At 42.6% G+C, this 23,447-nt stretch overlaps 1 protein-coding gene across 3 annotated transcripts in view; it reads left to right on the forward strand.

Annotated features, from left to right (window-relative positions):
* The first annotated feature begins 1,171 nt into the window (after window positions 1-1,171).
* RASEF (RAS and EF-hand domain containing) overlaps window positions 1,172-23,447 on the forward strand; it is a 74,199-nt gene continuing 51,923 nt past the window's right edge. Inside the window, exon 1 of one of the 3 annotated variants that reach the window (XM_004275121.3) lies at window positions 1,172-2,036. In XM_004275121.3, the coding sequence (XP_004275169.1) occupies window positions 1,606-2,036 (431 nt within the window). In that variant the 5' untranslated portion in view covers window positions 1,172-1,605. Of the gene's footprint in view, window positions 2,037-6,872; window positions 7,519-23,447 lie in introns of those variants that run through there. The other 2 variants (XM_033437836.2, XM_049710788.1) reach the window with 2 other exon arrangements.

Consider the following 23,447-nt stretch of genomic DNA (forward strand, 5'->3'; position numbering starts at 1 on the left):
TCAAAAATCGCTAACAATTTACATTGCACTGATAATAAAATTCATTTCAATGTATTAGCTATCTATTTGTATAGTACTGTATTCACTTAGCGAATAGATTGCTAAGTCCAGGGCTTCTAATGGAATGCCTCTCATAATTTACCAGTTAAATTTACAGATGGTAATTATCAGTGGTATTTACAGCTTGACAGATGCTGTGCGTGTTGACTTTATTTATTGTACTACACAAGAAGAAACAGTTCCTCAGATGCTTAGCACTTAGCTTTCTGTTTAAGAACACAAGCTTGAGGAACTGTGTCAGTCAAATCCTCTATTTTTATTATATCGAAAACAAAATAGTAAGCAATAAAGAGAATCCAGAATGAGAATAAGTGAAATAGAGTCATAACTAAAAGAAATGGAAATAAATAAAAGAAAATCTAAAAAGTGGCGGAAATTGACGTGAATAAAGTAAAAATAACCCAAATGCACTTTCACAGGCTATGAGAATCACCAAAGGGAACATATACATAAATCATGACAGAGTGAGGGTCTCTTGGAAATAAGACAAGATTTTTTAAGAGGATAAAAATGGCTGAATTTTAAAGATCTTATACCCATGAAGCAGCCAATATTAAAGAAACAATAGCATTGTTGAAATAAATGTTTAAGATCAAAGGGTAACATACATCTGCATAATTTCCATAAGATTGGTTGAAAGGAAAAAAAAAGCTACCTCAGTCCTTGTTTAAATATTGCTGCCTGCCAAGGATTTTGGTTATTAATTTTCTCTCAGGTTGAGGAGACAAGGGCTGAGAAAAATTATTTGGATTTGAGCATCTGGAAGATCTATGTGATTCCTACTGTGCGTTAACTAGTTGGACCTTAACGTTGGAGGGACATGCATTAAAGAAAGCCAGTAAAATCAGAGAATGGGGTCTTCTGGTAAATTTCATACTTTGGTTTGTAAGAAAACTTGTATACACGGAAGTTTACCAATTTTCCGGAATCAGAAAATAATAAAATACACATAACGTTAACCAATTTGGAATCCTACCCCTACCTTCCTTTCCCCTCTCTATCCAGTGAGTTAGTTTCTCATACCAGCTCTCGATTTACCCGAGCAAACACTGTTTATACCGAAGGCCCTGGCAACGCTTCTGCCTCACCCCCAGTTCTGGCCGGGCTCCCCAGCTCCAGGAGCCCCAAACACAGGTTCCAGAGGCCAGCACGGAAAGCACAGCCGGACTCTCGAAGGCGTGGGAACCGGAGCGGGGCGCTCCTCCTCCCAGGTTGGGCGGAGCCGGGCCTCGCTGGGCAAGTGCGTGAGGCCGCGCCGGGCGCTCAGTCGCGGCGGGCGTTGCTGCGCGGTGCGCGGGGCTAGGGGCGCGCTCGCACCGCTCTGGGGCTGAGCCCGGCCAGGGTCCGCGCGCGGAGCCACTTCGGAGCGCGCCGTCCCGACCCACCTAGGCGCTTTGCCCCGCCCCGACGTTCCCGCCAGTGGCCTAACCTGCTTGACTCGCCGCAACTCCCGGCGGCAGCAGGTGGCCTCGGACTCGCCGCCGTCACCGCTGCCCGAGCGGGCCGCGCGGGCAGGAGCCCTCTCGGTCGCCCCCGACAGGCGGGATGGAGCCGGACGGGGACCTGGAGGAGCTGGCCCGGCTGCGCTCCGTCTTCGCCGCCTGCGACGCGAACCGCTCGGGGCGCCTGGAGCGCGAGGAGTTCAGCGCGCTGTGCGCGGAGCTGCGCGTGCGGCCGGCCGACGCCGAGGCCGTGTTCCAGCGGCTTGACGCCGACCGCGACGGCGCCATCACCTTCCAGGAGTTCGCGCGCGGCTTCCGCGGGGCCCACCGCGGGAGACGGCGCTGGGGCCGGGGGCCGCGGGAGCCCGCGTTCACTGCGGCCCTGGTGGGGTCCGACCCCGGGGACAGCCAGGAGGACGAGGGCGACGAGGACGCGGCGGCGGCACTGGCCGCCCACTGGGACTCGGCGAGCCCGGGCCAGGCTTGGCAGGACTTCCAGGCGCGACTCGGGGACGAGGTCAAGTTCATCCCCAGGTGCGTGTGTGGTTTGCAGAGCGGAAGGTGGTGGTGGTGTTTCTGTCCTCCCTGGGACGCTGCCATCTCTCCCTCTTACATTCGGAGTGTGCAGACCCAGTGGACCCTTTCTCTCTCTCTCCTCTGTCTCTCTCTCTGTCTCTCGCTCTCTCTCTCTGTCTCTCTCTCGCTCTCTCTCTCTGTCTCTCTCTCTGTCTCTCCCTCTCTCTCTCTGTCTCTCTCTCTGTCTCTCCCTCTCTCTCTCTGTCTCTCTCTGTGTCTCTCTCTCTGTCTCTCCCTCTCTCTCTCTGTCTCTCTCTCTGTCTCTCCCTCTCTCTCTCTGTCTCTCTCTGTCTCTCCCTCTCTCTGTCTCTCCCTCTCCCTGTGTCTCTGTGTCTCTGTCTCTCTGTCTCTGTCTCTCTCTCTCTATCGCTTTCCTCCTTTCACCGACGCACTTTTAACTCTTCCAAGACGGGATCCCCTAGAGTTAAGGAAAAGGAATGCGTTCGGAGTCACAGTTCGGGGAGAAAGTTTCACCTGCTCATTTCTCAGTTTCACAAGCCGGAGTGAAATCCACAGCGTCCGGAGATTCTTCCGGGACGCTGGTTTAGGAGCGCTCCCCGAACCTCAGAGACTTGATTACATCACCTCCTACTCCTGGCCTCCAGGCTGCACCCGGAGCAGCAGCGCTCGGTGACCCGGTCTGCTAGCCAATTTGCCATTCTCTATGGTGGTTTTTGTGTTTGTTGTTTTCCTGCTACTACGTAGAAAACGACATTGTTGCGCATTTATATTGCTGCAGGTTCAGGGCATGGTGGGAAGGATATTCAGGTTTTATTGAGATTAATTTGCGTCTGTCTCTGCCTAGAGTCATGGTATGTCTTGAGCTGTTTTCACTTCTTCCTCAGGCACTACAAACATCTTAATACTATAAAATGTTTTTCTGCTCTCTGGATTTTCATTGAAATTTTATGCATCTCTGGTTGTCATTATTAGGAAGATCTGAACATTTTGCTTGGCAGTTCGCATATCTGAGACATAAGACTCAGAAAAGGAAATAGCCCTGGAAGACAGCAGTGGCCTGGCTCACCCATTCACCGCTTAGACCTGCAGGGCTGGGAGTCCTCAATTCCTCCTCCGCCCAGCTTCTCCCTCCTGTTTGGAAAGTTCAGGAATACTGGGCATGGAAGTTTACTCACTGCAGTATAAGAGAGATTGTGTAGAGAAAGTGGGCTTGATACCCATCTTTTCTGTTACTTACAAATGAGTGAAAATGCAGTGTCTCCACCAGGGAAGTAGAAAAATTTAAACTTTGCTATAAACCATATACTTTGAATCATCTTTCATCTGTAACTTGGTTTGGGTCCAGCTAGTTTAAAAAGGTAACAATATTAAGAATAAGAAAAGGTCAGACCACACCGTATTTTACACACGCAGACACACACACACACACACACACACACACACACTGAACTACTTTTCAGAGTTGCTAAGTCTCAGCAGCCAATATTTGACACTTAACCTTTAAATGATGAAAATGACCTTCTTAGGATCAGCATACAACCAGGTCTTAATATTATTGGTGACATCATTATTATCACGATGTCTTTCCGACTCTTGAGATGTTATTAAATATAATGGCACCAGCGTCACCTGGTAGACTTGTGTCCTAAGTCCCTGCGAGATTAACAAGGACAATATTTGCCTTCCTGTACTCGTTCAAGTGGAAAAGAACTAAACTGAATTGCTTCACCTGATTGTTACTATGGCAGCCGTTAGCTGTTTTGGTAAATTGGGTTGCTTCTATTCTACTTCCTCATACAGCTGTTCATCTGCCCTTCCTCCCATTCAGATGTGATAAAAATCTTTCCTTATTGACAATGTCATTGCCATTATTTCAGCCAAATTAATTCTGCAAACATTGTTGAGTGCCTGTTTTGTGCCACTGTCTTAGGTACTGTCCTAGGTACTTGGAGACAAAGAGAAGGAGATGGTGGTTCATGCCCTCAGGAAGTTCATAGTTTGGGTGAAATACTTCTCAAAAATTTCCTCAGAGAACATGTAAAGGCAGGAGGGTTATTTGTAGAGTTATCTGCATGTATTGTGGACATAACCCAGTAAACTGCCTGCAAGCAGGAACTTTCTTTGAATTCTTGAGGTTTTACCTTAAAAAAAAGAAGTCATGTTCACTTTATAATATACTGGGGCTTGGTTTAACGTAAAATATTATATATTCTTCCAGGGGGAAAATTGTCTCTCTGGGAAGCTGTGCCGTTTCATCTGGTGCCTTAGTTTCCCACCTGTCACTCCATCTTCCCCCAGGTGGCACCCTGTCCCACGTCTATCCTAGGGGGGTATTTGTGTACAGTTTAAGCAGAACAGATAGCAGATATAGGAATGTTTGGTTCCTGCAAAGGCAAACCGTGGTAGTGATTTCCATTTCAAAGATCATTCAAACTCTTAGATCAAAATATTAAACAAATTTGGGTTAAAGTCCTCAGTCGTCGATAATTGTAATATTAGAGAGAAAATAATATTGCACTGCGAAAGAATAAAAATGCTCTCTGGGTGGTGTGTTAAATTCTCAAGTTGGTCTTCTCTTAGAAACTGAGGGACTCCTTTCCTTAAAGGTTGGGGAGGGGAGTGTCCCGCCAGGTGTCACTGTTAACCTGAGCTGGGCAGGTGTAAATGGTCCAGAGGGTCAGGATGGGCCGTTACCACTAGTTCCAGTAAGCTGGAACTAGGTCAGCCAGCAGGTGAAACCAGAATGGCCAAGGCAATGTAGTTACTTAAGAGAATTCCAGAAGGAGGATTGTATCAGGCCAAGAAAAATCCATGAAGTGGGAAGAGAATGTCTGGGGAGAAACAGAGAGCAGAGTTGTAATTACCTAGTGAAGCCAGTTTCTGGTGTCAGGGGCATTATCTTGGTGAAAGGGAGGTTTGTATCCAGTAGGTACTCAATAAATGTACTCAATAAATATTTGCTGAATGTTCTTTGATTCCCTGCTTCATATACTGAGAATGCAGTTAGTTCATGCTGCATGCATTCTCTTCATTTCTTTTGTTGGTTCCCTCCCTATATTTTCACATTCTGGTGAGAGCTGGTATCTTCCGAGATTGGCAAGGAGAGAAGGATATAGGGTGTGTGTGTCTGTGTGTGTGTGTATGTGTGCATTGAGCATTCGACTGCGGCGGGGTCATGACAGGAATTCACCTCTCTCCTCTAGTCAGAACCGAAGCTTTTCAGAGTGTTCTCAATTCCATTTGTAGCGATTGAGTGTCATTTGTGGACTGATTCACTTTAACTTAGAACCCCACGTTCTCACAAACAGAAATGCTAGGGTCCAGCTGGCACCAGAACCACAATGGACTTGTGAATGGGCACCAGTTTTGCCACAATAGCCAGATTAGACCCAGGGTGGGTGGGTGCCTCTGGTGTAACAGGGGTTAGCGTGATTGGTGACGTGCCAGACAGGGCTGGGGCGGGACTTGTTCAGGCACCAAAATCAGACCTGTGTGGTCAAGCTGTTTCACATGATTTGTGCCCTTTCTACACACACAACGCTGAAGAAGAGTCTTCTGTTGAATAACTTAGAAACAAGAAATTTAATTGAGAAGAACCAAAACTACCCACGTGTGAACTGTTATGTGGATTGTCAAAAAGGTTTACTTCGGCACGTCCACATAACTATGAAGATGATGTCTAAAATGGAGAGGAAAAGCAACAGATGACACCAATCCCACTTAACTAGGACGCTTTAGAAAACACGAAGCTACAAGTAGGCAGAGGCATAGTTTCATGGTCAGGGACTCCTTTACATTTCCCTTTCTTGGGGTCCACTTTAGGGCTTTTGCCTCTGATCGTCTTCTTTTGTAATAGTGCAGTTGCTTCAAAAGCCCGCTTCACCTTAATGGTATGGTGCTTGGCAGGATGGGAAAGGGAGAGGAGAGTTGGACGCAAAGGGAGAGGTGAACACAGAGAGGGCTGGAGACACAGGGTGAGAGGAGGCAGAAGACAAGCAGACAGAGAGACACTGATTGATTAGATAGTGCCTCACTTTTCCCTCTCTTCCCACTCAGTGAGGGTATGGCCTTGAGACAGCTTGGGATGCGAGAGTTAAATCAGCTCTTCTCTGTTTGATCTCAGCTCTTGAGTATCTTCCACATGTGAGCATCTGGGTGCTTTGGACTGTGGTTTTTTTGTTTTGTTTTGTTTTTGCGGTACACGTGCCTCTCACTGTTGTGGCCTCTCCCATTGCGGAGCACAGGCTCCTGACGCGCAGGCTCAGCGGCCATGGCTCACGGGCCCAGCCGCTCCGCAGCATGTGGGATCTTCCCGGACCGGGGCACGAACCCGTGTCCCCTCCATCAGCAGGCGGACTCTCAACCACTGCGCCACCAGGGAAACCCCTGGACTGTGTTTTTAATGTTTGAAGATAAGTATATTTTTTTCACCCATATTGCCAGTAATATCTGCTACTCATCCAAGGAGATAGAGATTGGTTCCAGCCTTGAGGCACCATAGTGGGTTGGACTTCAGTCCTGGAAGAGGTTCAAAGATGTTTTTGACTGTGTGTGATGCTTACCTTTGGCACTGGCTTTGAGGCCTATCAGTGTGCTAGCCACAAGCTTTCCAGAGATTTCCTGCCGTTTCTGCATTCAGAACTGGGGATATATATATATGTATGTGTGTGTGTGTATATATATATATATGTATATATATATATATATGTATATCTTTATATGTCTCTATCTCTATATATAGATTGTATATATCTTTATTTTCTGTTTCTGGTCTGTTGCTGTTTGGTTTTCCTCTTCAGTATATCCTCTATCACAATTATGTGTCATTACGCTACTGCTGAGTGGGAGAAACCTGTCCATTTAAAGCACAGCTCTTCCTTGAACCATCCAAACCTTGCTCCTGGGCCTAGCGGGAGTCTCTGTATGGCTTATTTTTTATGAGCTCTGCTTGCTTGTGGTGGCCCCTTCTGGTTCTGATATTTGAATTTCATCTCGAGGTAGTAATTTCTTTTTGGCCTCCCGGCCCCAGAAAGGTATTCTGGGCTCCCATCCTTAGAGGACTGCCAGTTTTGGCCATACAGACAGTGGCCTGCTCTGACCCTCAGATCTCACTGATTGTTCAGAGCTCTGCTGGCAGGTTTTGGTGAGAGATTGTTTACTCAGCCCTTATGGTATGGGTAAAAAGAAAAAGGCTTAAGATGGGGTGTCATTGGAAGACTACCCTCCAAGGACCACAGACTCTTCTCTAGCTTGTCTTTTAGCCTAAAGTTTTCATTTACTTCTCTCCGGAATCACTGTTCAAATACACGGTCACTTTGAGCTTGTAAAACCTGTTTCTTGATTTCTTCCCAGGTTACATGATTTTATTTCATTTGTAAAATGGAAGTAGCTGAATCAGGCTGATCGGCCTTGAATGGAGGCTTAGAGGCTGATGGCGGAGAAGAGAGCCTTTGATGATGGGGGAGGTTAGGATGCTGAGGTGATTCAAACGTCTGCTTTTTTCTCCTAAGAGGATATACAGTATACTTTCTTGCTTCATGTGTAGCTTGTGAAAGCTTAGTTGCACCTGACTGCAGTATATCGTTGGAGGGAAGAAATGGGAAGAGAGTATTTATGGTGGGTATTTGGGCTGCTCCTATCTGACTCTGTTAGTCTCATATCACGTTGTAAAATGGAAAGTAAACACTGTTTCCCAGAGGAAAGCTGTAATGATGGAATGACACTTATGATTTCTTTGATATTAATTCCTCAAAAAAACAGTTTCACTGCTTCAACTGGTAAATATTTGGGGTCTTTCAAATTATAATTGCCTTTGTCAGAGTAATTATAAAAAGAGAAAAGTGAATTTTAGCCCTTAAGGCCTTATGTATATGTCTTATAAAAACAAGACATATAGATGCAGTAGCTCAGGCGTGTTTCTTTCATTCTTTCTCTAATTCCCTCGGTATTCATGTGCCTGCCAGTGTCCCAGGCACTAGAGAGACTCCTTCGTAGACCTGACCTTCAAGGAGCTCATTGTCTCACGTTTTTAAATACCTAGGAGTTTCTGACATCTGAAGGACCTGAGATGCAGTATAATAAATGCAGAAAAATACCTCAGGGCACATCTCCAGACTATGGACATTTCATGTCAAGAGTGTTTCTCAAATTGGGGGCCCTTTGGGTCTTTATGTGTATGCTTGGCAATCTTAGAAGACTAAACATTTATGTTTTCATTTTATGTTATCATTATATGATAATATAAAACAAATTAATTTGAGCACATTTGGAATCACCTGGATGACTCTTACATGACAGATTTGGCTACAGTGTTTCAAAACCTGCCTCTGTGTTTAAGATTGTATGGCATCTGTTCCTTGTCATGCATGGGCTGATGAGGAAGGCACAACAGTGGACTTGGTGCAAGTGATGTGTCCACGTAAATTGAAAGTGACCAACAACACAGAGTGTTGGGTTGTCTGTGTCCTCAATGGAAAAGTGATCAGGGAGTGGGGTTTTGATCCTGTAAGTGTGGCTGGAAAGTGCAGTACACAAGCTGCCAGGACCATACTGACATTGGCTGTGGGGGTGTAGTTTCAGTAGAAGTGCATCCCTTGTCAGTTTAAATGAATGTTGCTAATTCTCATTCCACTGATTTTGCAAATGCGTGTTGGTCACATAAATGTTTGGGAGCTATAAGTATAAGGAGTTTATATCTGGTTTATGTTTGTTTATAGTTAAGTGACGTAATATAAACAATATTTACATCAACTCTGGAATCCATAGGAGATATTTTCTTTAATAAGGTCTACATGTTTATCAAGTGTGAGAAATACTGGTCTAAAAGGACTTGAAATCCTCAAGAACTGTATAAGATTGAAAACATTAGTTTCTCTATTTTTCATTGCTTATCGATCTCATCCATCATTTAAATTGAGGGCATAATATTGTGGAAGAAGTTCATCTTAAATTGTTCCCAGTCTTAAGGATCATTTTTGTTATTTGCCCACAGAGGAAACTCTTCTTGCCTTTTCCCTATGTCATTCATTCACTCCTTCATTTAAAAAACTTTTCTTTTAATGCATGTGTGCCTGGAACTGCACCAGGAATGGGGTGCTTTAAAATGATATCCAGTCAAAACTCAAAAGTTTCTTAGACAGTTTCTCTCTCTCCAAAGGGGATGGCATCGGTGAGCGTAATGAACGGGAAGAATCACAAGGTGGGTGGTCTGGGTCCAGCTCTCACTGGGGGTCAGAAATCAAGCAGACCAAATTGACAGATGAATGGATAAAGAAGATGTGGCACATATATACAATGGAATATTACTCAGCCATAAAAAGAAACGAAATTGAGTTATTTGTAGTGAGGTGGATGGACCTAGAGTCTATCATACAGAGTGAAGTAAATCAGAAAGAAAAACAAATACCGTATGCTAACACGGTATATATATGGAATCTAAAAAAGAAAAAAATGGTTCTGATGAACCTAGGCGCAGGACAGGAATAAAGATGCAGACATAGGGAATGGACTTAAGGACACGGGGGTGGGAAGGGTAAGCTGGGACAAAGTGAGAGAGTGGCATGGACTTATATACACTACCAAATGTAAAATAGATAGCTAGAGGGAAGCAGCCGCATAGCACAGGGAGATCAGCTCGGTGCTTTGTGTCCACCTAGAGGGGTGGGATAGGGAGGGTGGGAGGGAGACACAAGAGGAAGGGGATATGGGGATATAAGTATACGTATAGCTGATTCACTTTGTTATACAGCAGAAACTAACACAACAATGTAAAGCAATTATACTCCAATAAAGATGTTAAAAAAATAATAAGGCATTAATTTTAAAAAAAAAAAAAGAAAGAAAAATCAAGTGGACAAACTAAATTCAGGGAGTTTCCTCCTCTCTTCAGTAGAGCAGTTATCTCCATTTATCTTGTGTGGTGGTGTCACAGTTCCAGCAAGAGAGACTCTAGGCCCTGTCAAATTATCTCCACGTTCCCTCCTCTTACCACCCCGTGGGCTGTGACTGATGTAATGGAGGGGGGCTCACAGACTCTGAAGCCTCCGGGGCCAGGCAGGTAACATAGACCTGGTGGAGTGGAGCTGGGGCCCAGTAGCAGCCTCTGCTTCATATGCTGGGGGGACGGACAGATGCTGCCATGCAGGACATCGGCCCAGTTTTGCCAGCAACGCCAACTTATAAAGGATGGTGAAAAATCCAGATTTTAAGTAGGAATCTCCAGTTTTGCATATTCCATGAAGGACAAAGCACAGAGGCGGGAAAGATACTTTTTCCAGTTTGCAACCCCTGTTTCCTACCTGAGAATGTGCCCTAGTAAATTCAAGTGTCAGGCGTGATCTTGCTTTGAAGGTTCGTGTTGATGTGAACATGTGGTTCCATGGTACCCTAACTTAGTATTTTAATCATGCTACTTCTTCCCCTTCCAAGTTTGTGGGATAGTATTTTGACCCAAAGATAGTCTGTCTGTACTCTCTTTTTTGCTCTTGGGTGTTCTTGTAGTTTCCTGAGTTACCTTGTTCAGGCTTAACAGATGTTGCTGTACAGTATTTTCTGCCTCCAGATTTGCTGCCCTGATGGTGTGTCCTTGGAGGAGGAGGGCTGAGCTCTGAAAGCATTGAGATGTCCAGAACACCTTTTACCCTGATGTCTTTCTTTCTCTTCATTTGAAGCTGAAAGTATTTGTCACTGTTTTAAGATATGTTTAAAAAAAAAAAAAAAGGAATGAAATAAAAATAAGGGAATTTAGTGATGAGAGGTTATATTTTCTGGTACCACAGTGGTATTTCCTTTCATTATTGGAATATTTTGTCCTTCAGTCAAAAAAAATTTTATGGGGATGAAAAGATGCTCATCACTAATCATCAGAGAAATGCAGATCAAAACCATAATGGAATATTGCCTCATACCTGTTAGGATGGCTGTTATCAAAAACACAGAAAGTAACAATTGCTAGTTAGAATGTGGAGAAATTGGGACCCTTGTACATTGTTGGTGGGAATGTAAATTGGTGCAGCCACTATGGAAAACGGTATGGAGGCTCCTCAAAAAATTAAAAATAGAACTACCATAGATCCAGCAATCCCACTTCTGCATGTGTATCCAAAAAAATGAAATCAGGATCTAGAAGAGATATCTGCACTCCTGTGATCATTGCAGCACTAGTCACAATAGCCAAGAGGTGGAAACAGCTCAAGTGTCCATTGACAGATGAATGAATAAAGAAAATGTGGTATATACATACAATGGAATATTACTGAACTATACAAAAAGAAGGAACTTCTGTAGTATGTGACAACACAGATGGACCTGAGGACATTAGTCACAGAAGGACAAATAATCTATAATTCCACTTATATGAGGTATCTAAAGTAGTCAACTCTTAGAAAGTTGAATGGTGGTTGCCAGGGGCTCAGGGATTGGGAAATGAAGAGTTGCAGTTCAGTGGATCATAGAGCTTCAGTCGTTCAACATGAAAAAGCTCTAGAGATCTGCACAATAAGGTGCATGTAGACAACAATACCGTACACTTAAGAGTTTGTTAAGAATAGAGATTTCATGTTATATGCTTCTTAACCACAAGAAAAGCAAACATATGGAATACAAATTTCTTTTTTACAGAGATAAGAAATTGGGATAGCTACAAAAGCTCTGTGTCTCATATCTTTTTGGATCAGTCCCAAATACAGGCTCCGTCAAGGTTTGCCCTTTAAATATAATCACACCTGTCGTTTTCAGGTGACCAAGCAGAAACACTCAAAATAATGACACATTCTGAGAGCTCCCTCCCACCACACACACTGAGGGCAACCGCTCTCTACAATTTCAGTTTTTGGGGGGCATTTTATGGGCATGTTCAGCCATGATACCCCCTCGCGATCATTACAATTATGGAGCATGCTCCAAGTGACCATTTTGTTATAATGGTATCTCTGACCTACAGTGGTTTTTTTTTAATGTCTGGATAGAAAACAAACAAGTGGGGCTTCCCTGGTGGCGCAGTGATTGAGAGTCCGCCTGCCGATGCAGGGGACGCGGGTTCGGGCCCCGGTCCGGGAGGATCCCACGTGCCGCGGAGCGGCTGGGCCCGTGAGCCATGGCCGCTGAGCCTGCGCATCCGGAGCCTGTGCTCCGCAACGGGAGAGGTCACAACAGTGAGAGGCCCGCGTACCGCAAAAGAAAAAAGAAAACAAACAAGTGCAGATGAGTTATTCATTCTGAAATCTGGGTGCAGCGGTGGAAGTTTCACCTGCTGTGAGCCTCTTGTGGCTGCCTGGTCCAGAGGTGGAGGGGCGGTGGGAGGTTGAGGCAGCCGGCACTGGCTTGTTGCCCATCTCCTTAGGCATGGGGGTTGCACAGTGCATCCCCTGGTGTGACCCACTCACCTCATAATTCTTGCTCCTGTAGAACAGTTACAGTCTGCTCTGGCTGAGGTGGACGAATTCCTGAGGAGTCAACCAACATTTGCTTAGAAAATCCATGTTTTAGGACGTTCATATATCATGTTTTCTAATGGACATGCCATAAACTAGTGTTCGTGTTTGTGATGCAAATATGTTTTCTTTTCCTCCTTGGGGATCTGTTGGCATAGCATGTACTTCAGTCTGGCAGAGATGGTTAGCCTGGGGATGTCAGTGAATGAATTACAGTGCATGCATTTCTACTCTAACACAGCACATGTATTCCAGACAAACCTAATGTTCTGCAAACACACAAAGGACATATGGAAAATAAAAGTAGGGATGGGGCTGATCTCTCCATATCTGTATAGCTTTGCAACCAGCATACTCAGAAAACCAGTAACAATCTGAATAAGATATTAGCACAATAAAAAAGTCACATTAGATGCTTAATAGAAACATACGACAGTCCAGGGTACCAGTACAGAAAAACTGTAAATGTTTTAAAGCAAGTATAGGATTTTGCACTTTGTTTTTTAAGGTGAAGGTAACTTGGTGGATGGAGGTACCTGGGTTGTGGCTGCTGGGTTACAGGAACAAGGACAGAATGCACAAAGACAGTGCATGTGTACCGTCTGTGCTGGGAGGAAGCCCCCAGGGAATGGGCATTGTGTCCAGACTGAGTTCACCTGCAGCCGGCTGCCTTCGGCTGTGGTAATGGGCTTGCACTTGGTGACTGTTACTTGGGCGCAGAGCATCGACATGCTGGGAAATGCAACTTCCACTTCTGCGTCATTCAGCTATTGACCTAAGGGATGAGCTAATTGATGCTGTAGGAACATGCACTGTGTCTGAGCAGTCCTAGTCTTGAGTGAAAATGCATGGGAGGCTAAAGCAAGGCACAAAGCCAGAAATGAGGGTTAGATTGATTCTGTGTGTACAGGTCTGGAGGTTTTATATTGGTCAAAAAGGGACAGTGCATTGCCTCTCTCCTAAAAGATGACAGTGAATAAGCTGTCTTCAGGCTAATAAACATCTGTCCAAAAAAGTCCACAGATCTGTTGGATAGGCTGTGATAGGTTCATCCTAATGAACCCTGGTGAGAATAATGTTATGTTGTAGGTGAGCATTTGGGCCATTAAAAAGTGACCTATTCTGTTGAATAATATTTTAAATTAAAGTTCTTATTTAGCAACTGAATAAGAATTCAGTTCTTATTGAATTCAATTTATTCAACCAAGTAAGCTGAATAACCTCATTCATCTGTTTTAAGCAGTGCTAGCATATACTCATGGTGAAGCTGGTACATTTGTTTATGCGATTAACCCCAGGAAAAGTACAGTGATATAAGCCACTGAGTTAGTTAGAGAAATAGAGCCAATAAGATGTGAGCGTGTGTGTGAGCGTGTGTGTGTGTGTGTGTGTGTGTGTGTGTGTGTGTGTAGATGAGGGGGCGTGGATTTATTTTAAGGAATAGGCTCACACGATTGTGGAGGCTGGCAAGTCTGTAATCTGCAGGGTGGGCCAGCAGGCCGGAGACCCAGGGAAATGCTGATATAGCAGTTTGAGCCCCAAGGCAGTGGGCTGGTAGAATTCCCTCTTCCTTAGGGGTGCTCAGTCTTCATTTAAAGGTCTTCAACTCACTGGATGAGGCCTGCCCACGTTCTGGAGGGTAATCTGCTTTACTCAAAATCTAACTGATTGAAATGTTAATCTCATGTACAAAAGACCTTCACAGCAACGTCCAGACATGTATGACCAAATATTGGAGCACTGCAGCCTAGCCAAGCTGACACATGCCATTAACCATCGCAGCTACTAAAAAAAGTTTTCCAGATACTCTGTTTTTGAGATTCCCTATGCTATGCGAATTGGTTCCGGTGAGATCAGAGAGCATTTTTTTATTGCTTCCAGCTTATAAAATATGCACCAGAAATTTTTCAAATATTTATTTGAATCTGGAAAAATCCCTTTACATATATTATAGTCCCCTTGTACCCCTTCCAAATGCCTAAACACTTCAAAACCACATATCAAATTTCAGGGGTGGTTTAATGTTATTAATATTTTTCTATCTGCCAAGAAGAGGCTTACCCTCCCTGTGTTCATGGCTCTGAGATGCCCCCTGGGAGAAGAGGGCTTCTTCACCCTGGTGTCCACCCCTCCATTCTCACCCTACACCCTCACTCATCCTCAAAATATCCATAACTCCACACTGAGCCCCTCACAGAAGAGACATCTTGGATTTAAGCAGCCTCAGCCGTCTGGCAAGTCACGCCAGCACTTTACGTTGCTGCACTTTCCCAGGCAGTCTAACTGCTTGCTTGTTCATTTCCTTTCTTCCTTTACCTCCTCTTCCTCTCTCCCTCCCTCCCTCCCTCCCTCCCTTCTGCAACTGCTGTGGGAAAAGCACTATGCTAAGAAGTCCAAAGGTGAAGTTTTAATGAGAAATTGTACAAAAATCCCCAGAGTAGGAACAGGTTCTTACTTTACTGTCCCCAACTGCTAGTTTTTGTCCCTGAGTTGGTAGAGCTAACAGGGATGCAAATTGAGAGGCACAGGGAGGCCCAAAATGTTCCACCAGATACAGGTCCTAAAACTCAGCCGTAAGGAGGCCGTGAGTTCCATGCTCAGTTTCCCAGGACAGGCATTATTCAGCTCCCAGGAGCTGGTTTTAAATCACGTCTTTTCTCAGGCTCTGCAGCTCAGGGCCTCAGACCAGCAACACTGGCCACACCTGGGCGCTCTTCCAGCAACGCAGGCTGTAGGCCCCACCACAGACCTACTGAAGCATCTGCGTTTTAACAAGATCCCTGGGAGACTCGTGCATGTCTTCAATTCTGCTGAGGAAATGAGAATTGAGGGTGTGGAATGCAGCCACGTTGGGTTGGGAGCTGCTATTCAAAAGGTAGAAAAGCCCCAGGAAGAGAATGTGGAACTGAGGTAGAAAAGGTAAACATCACGTGCTTCAGATTTTGCCTTGGGTTGCCTCTGAAATGAAATCCAAATTGTGAAGTGTTCGTGATTGAATTTCCCATGAAGATAAAAAATATATACCTCCTCGAATATATTGTGTAATATTTTGTGAACGTGTTCCTCAGAGACAAATACACCTACAGAAGAGTGCAAGGAGCTTGGTAGACGGCTTGCTGACTCTTCACAGATGGAACACTCTCATATGTGGCATCCAGATCTAGAAACAGCACGCACCTAGAAGCCCCGTGCTCCCTTCCCGCCACCATAGCCCCTCCCTGCCCCCCGGCATGATTTCTTCGGTGTCTCTTTCCTTACTACGTAGGTCTGGCTTCTTGCACTCACCATTATGCTTGTGAGCCTGTAGTCGTAGATCTGTCATTTTCTCTCTTCATTGTGCGAAGATATCGCAGTTTATCCATTTTACTTTTCACGGCCATTTGGGTCATTTCTACTTTGTGGCTGTTACATAGCGTGCCGCGATGGGCAGTCCATCTTTTGGCAGGCATATGGACTCACACGGTGCCTTGCTTTTAATAACTTCAGCTTTCCTTGCTAACTCAGGGTCATCATTATGAAGCTGAGTTTCATCCCGGGCTGTGGTGTAGCGTATCCCCAGGATTTGTGGGGATGGCAGTTCAGTTTGGCTTTTCGAGTTCCTGTGTGCATTTTCTGTTCTTGCTGTCAGGCTGCCGGGTGACGGTTTACTGTTGTCAGTTCTTCCTTCCTTCCTGGGTACCTTCGTTTACTGAAGACGCAGAAAGCAAACTGATCAGATGAATTAGAACTGTGTTCAGAACCCCTTTGAATGCATGTTACTCCTGTGCCAAGGACGGGGCTCACAGGCCGTTGTTCGTTCTCTCCTGACTTTGTCTGCTTTTGTATTCTTCTCAGGGCCAGATGCCTGAGCTTCAAAGGGCTGGAGTGCTGCCGTCGTTTTGAACTTAATTTTTTTTTTGACGGTTTTATTCCTTTTCCATTTTTATTTATATTTTAACTCCTTGCCCCCTTTCATCCATTTTGGAAGTTCCCCAAGGTAGACACTGTAGTTCTAATTGTCTTTGTAGAAATTATCCCATGCAGAAGAGGTCCAAGAGGGAGGGGATATAGGTATACACATAGCTGATTCACGTCATTGTACAGCAGAAACTAACACAACATTGTAAAGCAATTATACTCCAAGAAAAAGAAAAGTAAGCACAAAACGTGGATTTATATTATCATGACTACATGTGAGAAGTACGCACCTAGCCAAGAGTAGGCATGCTGTTACGCTGAGATGAATCCACAGGAGTCTGGCAAGTCTCGCACCTGGGTCTTGGGCCCCAGACCAATAGTTGCTTATTGAAATTATTTTTAATGCTCTTTTCTTTGAAAAGAAATGCTACAAAAACTGTACATGGAGGTAAACAGATACTGCTGCTTTGTGAGGTTCTCCTTGTCCACTCAGGCCGATTATTGTAATCACCTATTACAGCTCCTTCTTTAGTACCACTTATACAACAATCTGAATAAGATATTAACACAATAAAAAAGTCACATTCGATGTTTCATAGAAACATACAACAGTCCAGGGTACCAGTACAGAAAAACTGTAAATGTTTTAATGCAAGTATAGGATTTAAAGCAACCATTCAGCTTTTATTTCCATTTTGTTTAGTAGCTTTTAGGCCAGTTGTACACTCCAGAAGGGATGTTATCCACACCAGGTGAGAGAGGGCAGCTCATACCCCAGGGAAGCAGAACTGGAAACAAGGGCAAAATAAAGGTTTCAGATGAAAAATGTAAACTGAAATAAATGTAAATGCACAGTTGACTGAAATTGCTTTTTCATTATCTGATGAACCAGTGAATTAAGATGATGACTCGAGAAAAGACCAGTTTCTCTTTTCTTGGCTCTCCAGAGGGGTTGAGGTCAGATTCCTTCAGGAGATAGTGTTTGCAAATCTGCAGGTTGGTTGCTCTTCTAGTGGACTGTGGCTCTGGGAGCACAGAAGTGGACTAGTTTTCAGGGCAGCTGATTCTGGTATAATGTGGAAAAGTCAGATTTTAATAGCTTTTTTTGGCTACCTTCTTTTTTAAATCACATTCCAGAAAAATCACCCTTTGGTTCTTCAGAAAATCAAATGAAAAAGTAATTAAACTTCCCTGCAGGTTGCTAGGGAAGCAATGAAGTGCAAAGTTGATGAGCAGTGGAGTGTATCTCAGGAAACTTCTGTCTTGTGGAAAATATACCCTAGGCATCGTTGAATGAGACCAAGAACCTCTCAAAGGGTTTTAACTGTTGAAATGTCAAAATTAAAGATGTCAACAACGTTTTATTTTAGAGGGGAAGTGTGTTCAAGAAAATTTGTAAGAAAATCTCTACAACTAATTTTGCATTATTTTGATTTTTTTTTTGTCCATCTCTGCATAAACAGAGAGACTGGAAAACCATTATTGGTTTTTGATGGTTAGGTAGCAAGGTAGGTAGGTAAAAGTCAATGGTTAGGTAGCAAGGTAGGTAGGTAAAAGTCAATGATTCTTAAAAGTAGATTAAAATTTTTTCTGTGATATTTGTGTACCGTAACTAAACAAACACTACATGTTTGTTTTAAGTTAAAAATAAACTTAAAAATAGTTTTAAGATAGTTCAAAGATGTCATAGAAAAGAAATTCTCATTTAACTACATGATTATCAGGGCTAACTCTTATAACCTTTCAGAAAGACTTTTAAGAAGGCCAGAGCAGGTTGTGTACAATCTCCAACAGATTTCCTTGCCAGTATCATGTACACTCAAGCATAAGGTCGAGATTTAACTGTTGAAGACAATGTGACTGTAGCTTATGTACCTAACAGTTATCCTTTCATGATATCAATAATAATTTAGAGTTAAATGCCAGTCATTCAGTAGTTAGTAGCAGTTATTCGATATATATTAAATACGAATTCAAGAAGTAAGTTTACTTAAAAAACTAAAAATGGAGCTACCATATGACCCAGCAATCCCACTACTGAGCATATACCCTTAGAAAACCATAATTCAAAAAGAGTCATGTACCACAATGTTCACTGCAGCACTGTTTACAATAGCCAGGACATGGAAGCAACCTAAATGCCCATCGACAGACGAATGGATAAAGAAGATGTGGCACACGTATATAGTGGAATATTACTCAGCCATAGAAAGAAACGAAATTGAGTTAGTTGTAGTGAGGTGGATGGACCTAGAGTCTGTCATACAGAGTGAAGTAAGTCAGAAAGAGAAAAACAAATACCGTATGCTAACACATATATATGGAATCTAAAAAAAATGGTTCTGATGAACCTAGGGGCAGGACAGGAATAAAGACGCAGACGTAGAGAATGGACTTGAGGACATGGGGAGGGGGAAGGGTAAGCTGGGATGAAGTGAGAGAGTAGCATTGACATACATATACTACCAAATGTAAAATAGATAGCTAGTAGGAAGCAGCTGCATAGCACAGGGAGATCAGCTCGATGCTTTGTGACCACCTAGAGGGGTGGGAGGGAGACACAAAAGGGAGGAGATATGGGGATATATGTATTCGTATAGCTGATTCACTTTGTTATACAGCAGAAACTAACACAACATTGTAAAGCAATTAGACTCCAATAAAGAAGTTAAATTTAAAAAAAAAATTTACTGCTGAGTGAACAGATAGAATTCACTTATATCCCAGAATATGCTCATTTTAGGAGAGGAAATGAGTTCTTTGCTGGTACTCATGTTTCTGTGGTATATAGTAAGAAGTCCTTGGGAGATTTTAGAAAGACAAGCAAATCCTCATCTTCTGTAGAAGCTGGTGATGGGTTATCTATATAATGCAATATTTTAATAAGTCCATGTTGATCTTCATAAAATCATGTGATTTAATTTGCTTTTAGAACTCACATATATAATAATATCTATAAACTTAAACATTATTTTGTTTAAAATGCATCCTAATTTATTATTGAAATATATTTAGGATTCACCATATTGTTTTAGCCATTTAGCTTGGATGGAGTTCTGATTTCAGCATCCTCAACCCACAAACACACAAATCTGAAGTGGAAGAAAAGGAAGGGGTCTCTGTGTATCAGAAATATTAGTTAGAAATCCCCACAGGACATTTTCTCCAGTTGACGATTTTTGACTCTCTTCAGCTTTCTCAGTGTATGTTATATAGCAAATATTGGCTGCTTCCCTGTTGGAAACAGTGTGAAAGGAGAAAGGGGAAAATTAAATCAAGGCAAAAGGCAGCCAGCAGGTTGAAGAGGAGTGTATGCCCTTGCATGTAGATTTTAGATGCAACCTGGTGTGCTTCTAGAATCTCTCCTTTCTCACTGTGTTGTGAAGGGAATTGACCCTTTTCAGCTTGGCAGTCAGATATACCAGCTTGTCTCCTTCCTGACCCTGTGCCCAGCAAGGCTCATCTGCTCCCTCCTCACCACTGTCTTCTTTACCCTCCGTGAGGCCGAGTCCTTAGCCTGCCTCAGATCCAGTACAAAGCTCCACCTTCTCCACTCCACCCCGCACTGTGTCCGCCTTCCCTAGGCTCCGGCCTCATTCATTCATAATGCAGGATCTGTTGCTGGTCAGATCTCTGGGTGCTGCAAGGGATGTGGAGACTGATAGGGTAACTGGGAAGATAAAACATCCACAAAAAACTCAGTACATAGAGCTTCAGATGAAATGTGGCATGGGAAGGATTTCTTGTGGTTGAATCATTCAGAGCAGGCTTCATGGAAGAGGCAACTTTTGAGAGAGGCTTGACTGATGTGCAGAGTTTGATTTCTAGATAGGAGTTACAGAAAGTTTTGGTTTTGATCAGAGAGTAAGATTAAAATATTCTTTGACTAGGGAGAAATAAAGCTGTTTCCCAACTCTTTTCAGTCTCGAAAATTGAAAAAAAAAGTTAAGGAATGGTATAATTTGAAATCAACCAAGATAACATATTTGTCTCCTTTTTTGAAAATTTATGTATTGTGTGTTGGGCACTGTGCAAAATATTTGAGGACAGTGAGCACCTAAGAGTGTTTAGAAGATGGGACGTTTGAAGGAAATGAGATAGGAAAGTAGAGTGGCTGTAAAATTGGTTCTCCAAACCAGAATTTTCCTATGAATAAAATGAGAACTAATATACTTAAAATTATCTAATATTATTGAAATATTATTTTGTCTGAAAAATTGCTTTTATTATATATGTGGTCCTATAAAACAGTTCTATATAAAATCTTTTTAATAAATAAAAAATAAAGTTATTTCTAAAATATATAAAAATTTTTAGGTACATTAGTGCAAAGAAAATCTTTTAATAAATATGTGAACATTTAAAAATTGCAAAGCAGAGTAGTTTTGGAAAATATTTAAGTATTTTAATCTGTTGCTTATTCATTTATCTCTGATACTTTTTTGAAGAATATATATTTTTTCCAATGTGGTCTTATTATGCTTTTTTCCTCCATAAAATTGCTTGTAATCTTTGGAGTTACATTTTATGATTATTAAATTTGAAATTGTTGACATCAGCAATTGACTTTTCTCTGTGGGTCATGTTTTTAATTAAGAAAATTATTCTGTGTACAAGGGCTGAAGAGCACTTCAAGAGCAAATTCTGTGATAAGCTTAGAGCAGATTCTACTAAACAGGATATTCTCAATTTTTTTTTTGGTATGGACATGTATGAATATCGACTTTTGTAAATAGTTCAGCCCTTGATTGTCCCAAGTTCTGTTTTTGCCTCCCTTCAAAGTACTTTCTTTGACAAATACTTTGACAAGTTTCTTAGCTTTTATAAGACAAGACTTGTCAAATAAATTGTCTCCGTTTATGACTCTTTTGAATGTTTTCCCATACTTAGATGCTTCAAAATTGTAGGCCTTTTCAACTTCGTTTTATTTTGGTACAGAATATAAATTTAAAAGATGTAGATGCTGATGCTTCTTCAGGAGATTTGTGTCTTCTGGTTCACGTGGTTAACGATATCACTCTAATTCACTCTCGTGGAGGATAAATGCTGACAAACTTTTTTTTAATAAGCCTATTTTTAAAGAATGTTGTCAGGTTTACAGAAAAATTGTGAAGATGGTACAGAGAGTTCCTATATAACCTGTACCCACTTTCCCTCATTTATGACATTTTGCATTGGTGTAGTAATTTGTTAAAATGAATGAAATGATATTGATATATTATTAGTAATTAAATTCTATACTTTATTCAGATTTCCTCAGTTTTTCCCTAATATCCTTTTTTTGGTTCCATCATTCCACCAGGACACCACATTATACTTAGTTGTCATGTCTCCTGAGGCTCCTCTTGGCTGTGACAGTTAAATATTTCAAGCAAGTTACACGGTTATCACCATCATTCTTGAGGAAAGGAAATTTGGTACTGAACTTTTTATTAAGCATGCATCTTTGTTTGTCTTGTGGGGTCATTGCTGCTAAAAGGATTTACTGCAAAATGTAAAAGCATTACCATCCAGTAAAATAACTGGTTATACATTTAAACCACACTAAAAATGGTTAAATCACAGTAGCGAAAACATTCTAGTTACTTTCTGTTGCTCTGTGGCAGGACTCTCCAACTTGTGTTTTTGGTACCTATTTCCTGTACACTGTGCCTGTAATTTCCTAATTTCCCACTGATGTGGCCAAATGGCTGCCCGGCAGCACTGTGCATCTATCTGCGGGTAGCAGCACAACTGGCTGGTTTTCCAGGTGGCCCGCAGGTCAGACCCCTCCATCTTTCTGCATCACCATCGAGACCCGTAGGAGTTATCTGTCTCCAGCTTCTCTTGTCCAAGCTTAATTTGTTTTATCAGTGAGTATGTTTCCTGCTCCTGAAAAGAAAGTCTTAGTTACATTGTGTCTAGAGAGAGTCAGGAAAGGAGAGATGGGTTTATCACTGATTGTCTTCTGATTTAGCAGCACATTAGTGAGAAGTCTTTTCACTGCACAAATGTATCAACGCTACGTTCACCTTCAGGTGAACGCTGAAGGTAAAAAGCGCACATCCACTGACTCACCCTGGCTTATTTTAATGCAGCTGTTAATAACTTTAATGCTTAAGAAAACCTTTAATGTATAGTTAGTACACAGTTTAATAACAGTTACTACCTGTTAATGCAACTTTTTGATTACAGAAAAGGGGAAATTCTGGATAAATGCTAAAGGACAACAGGCTTAAATTGGAATTGTTCCTGGCAAACCTGGGAAGGTGATAGATGTCGTCTAAAGGGAAAATTTAGCATAGAAACTGATATGGCACTCTTTATTTTCTCCCCAACCCCTATCTTTCCTGCCCAAATAAAAATTTTCAGTGAAAAATAACTATAATCCACATAGTTGCACTAACATTACTAGATTAAATGCCTACATTTAACTTGACTCAAGGTAAATTGATAGGAATATTGGGAGAGTGAATGTGCATTATAAGGTAAGAAAGACACATATTCCCACATATACCTGCCCACTGTCTACAATATAAGCACATTGATAATGTGATGCCCATAAATGAAAAAATTTGATATGGACCTAGGGACAGGGTGAGAGCAAAGGCCTGTGTGTTCCTGGGTACAGAAGGGTTAGGTCTGCATTGCCCCATCCCCATTCCTGTGCTCAGGGCCCAAAGTAAGGCCCATTTGGCCCTCTGCCTGTTTGTGTAAATAGTTTTAGTGGAGCACAACCAAGCTCATTTGTTGATTGTTGTCTATGGCTGCTTTCATGCTACAATGGCAGAGTTAAGTAGTTGCAACAGAGATGGTAAGTATTTTATATCTGGTGCTTTAAAGAAAAGGTTTACTGACCCCTGGACTATATAAGCTTTGCAGACTGACCGCGAGCGTGACCCAACTCTCACTTTTCAGTTTCCGCTGCCCTGGCCCCATAAGACAACATTTCAGTCCAAGGGGCTTCCACGCCACACGGCTTTCTTCCTTTCAGCCCTTTTCCAGTACACAACATAGAAGCAGACAGGAGATAACCACCTACTTCTCTCTAACTCATTGGGGTAGAGGAGTCGAGAGGAAGCGTGACAATGGCTAATGTTTA

The sequence above is a fragment of the Orcinus orca genome, chromosome 6 (assembly GCF_937001465.1).
Source record: "Orcinus orca chromosome 6, mOrcOrc1.1, whole genome shotgun sequence".
NCBI classification, from domain to species: Eukaryota; Metazoa; Chordata; class Mammalia; order Artiodactyla; family Delphinidae; genus Orcinus; species Orcinus orca.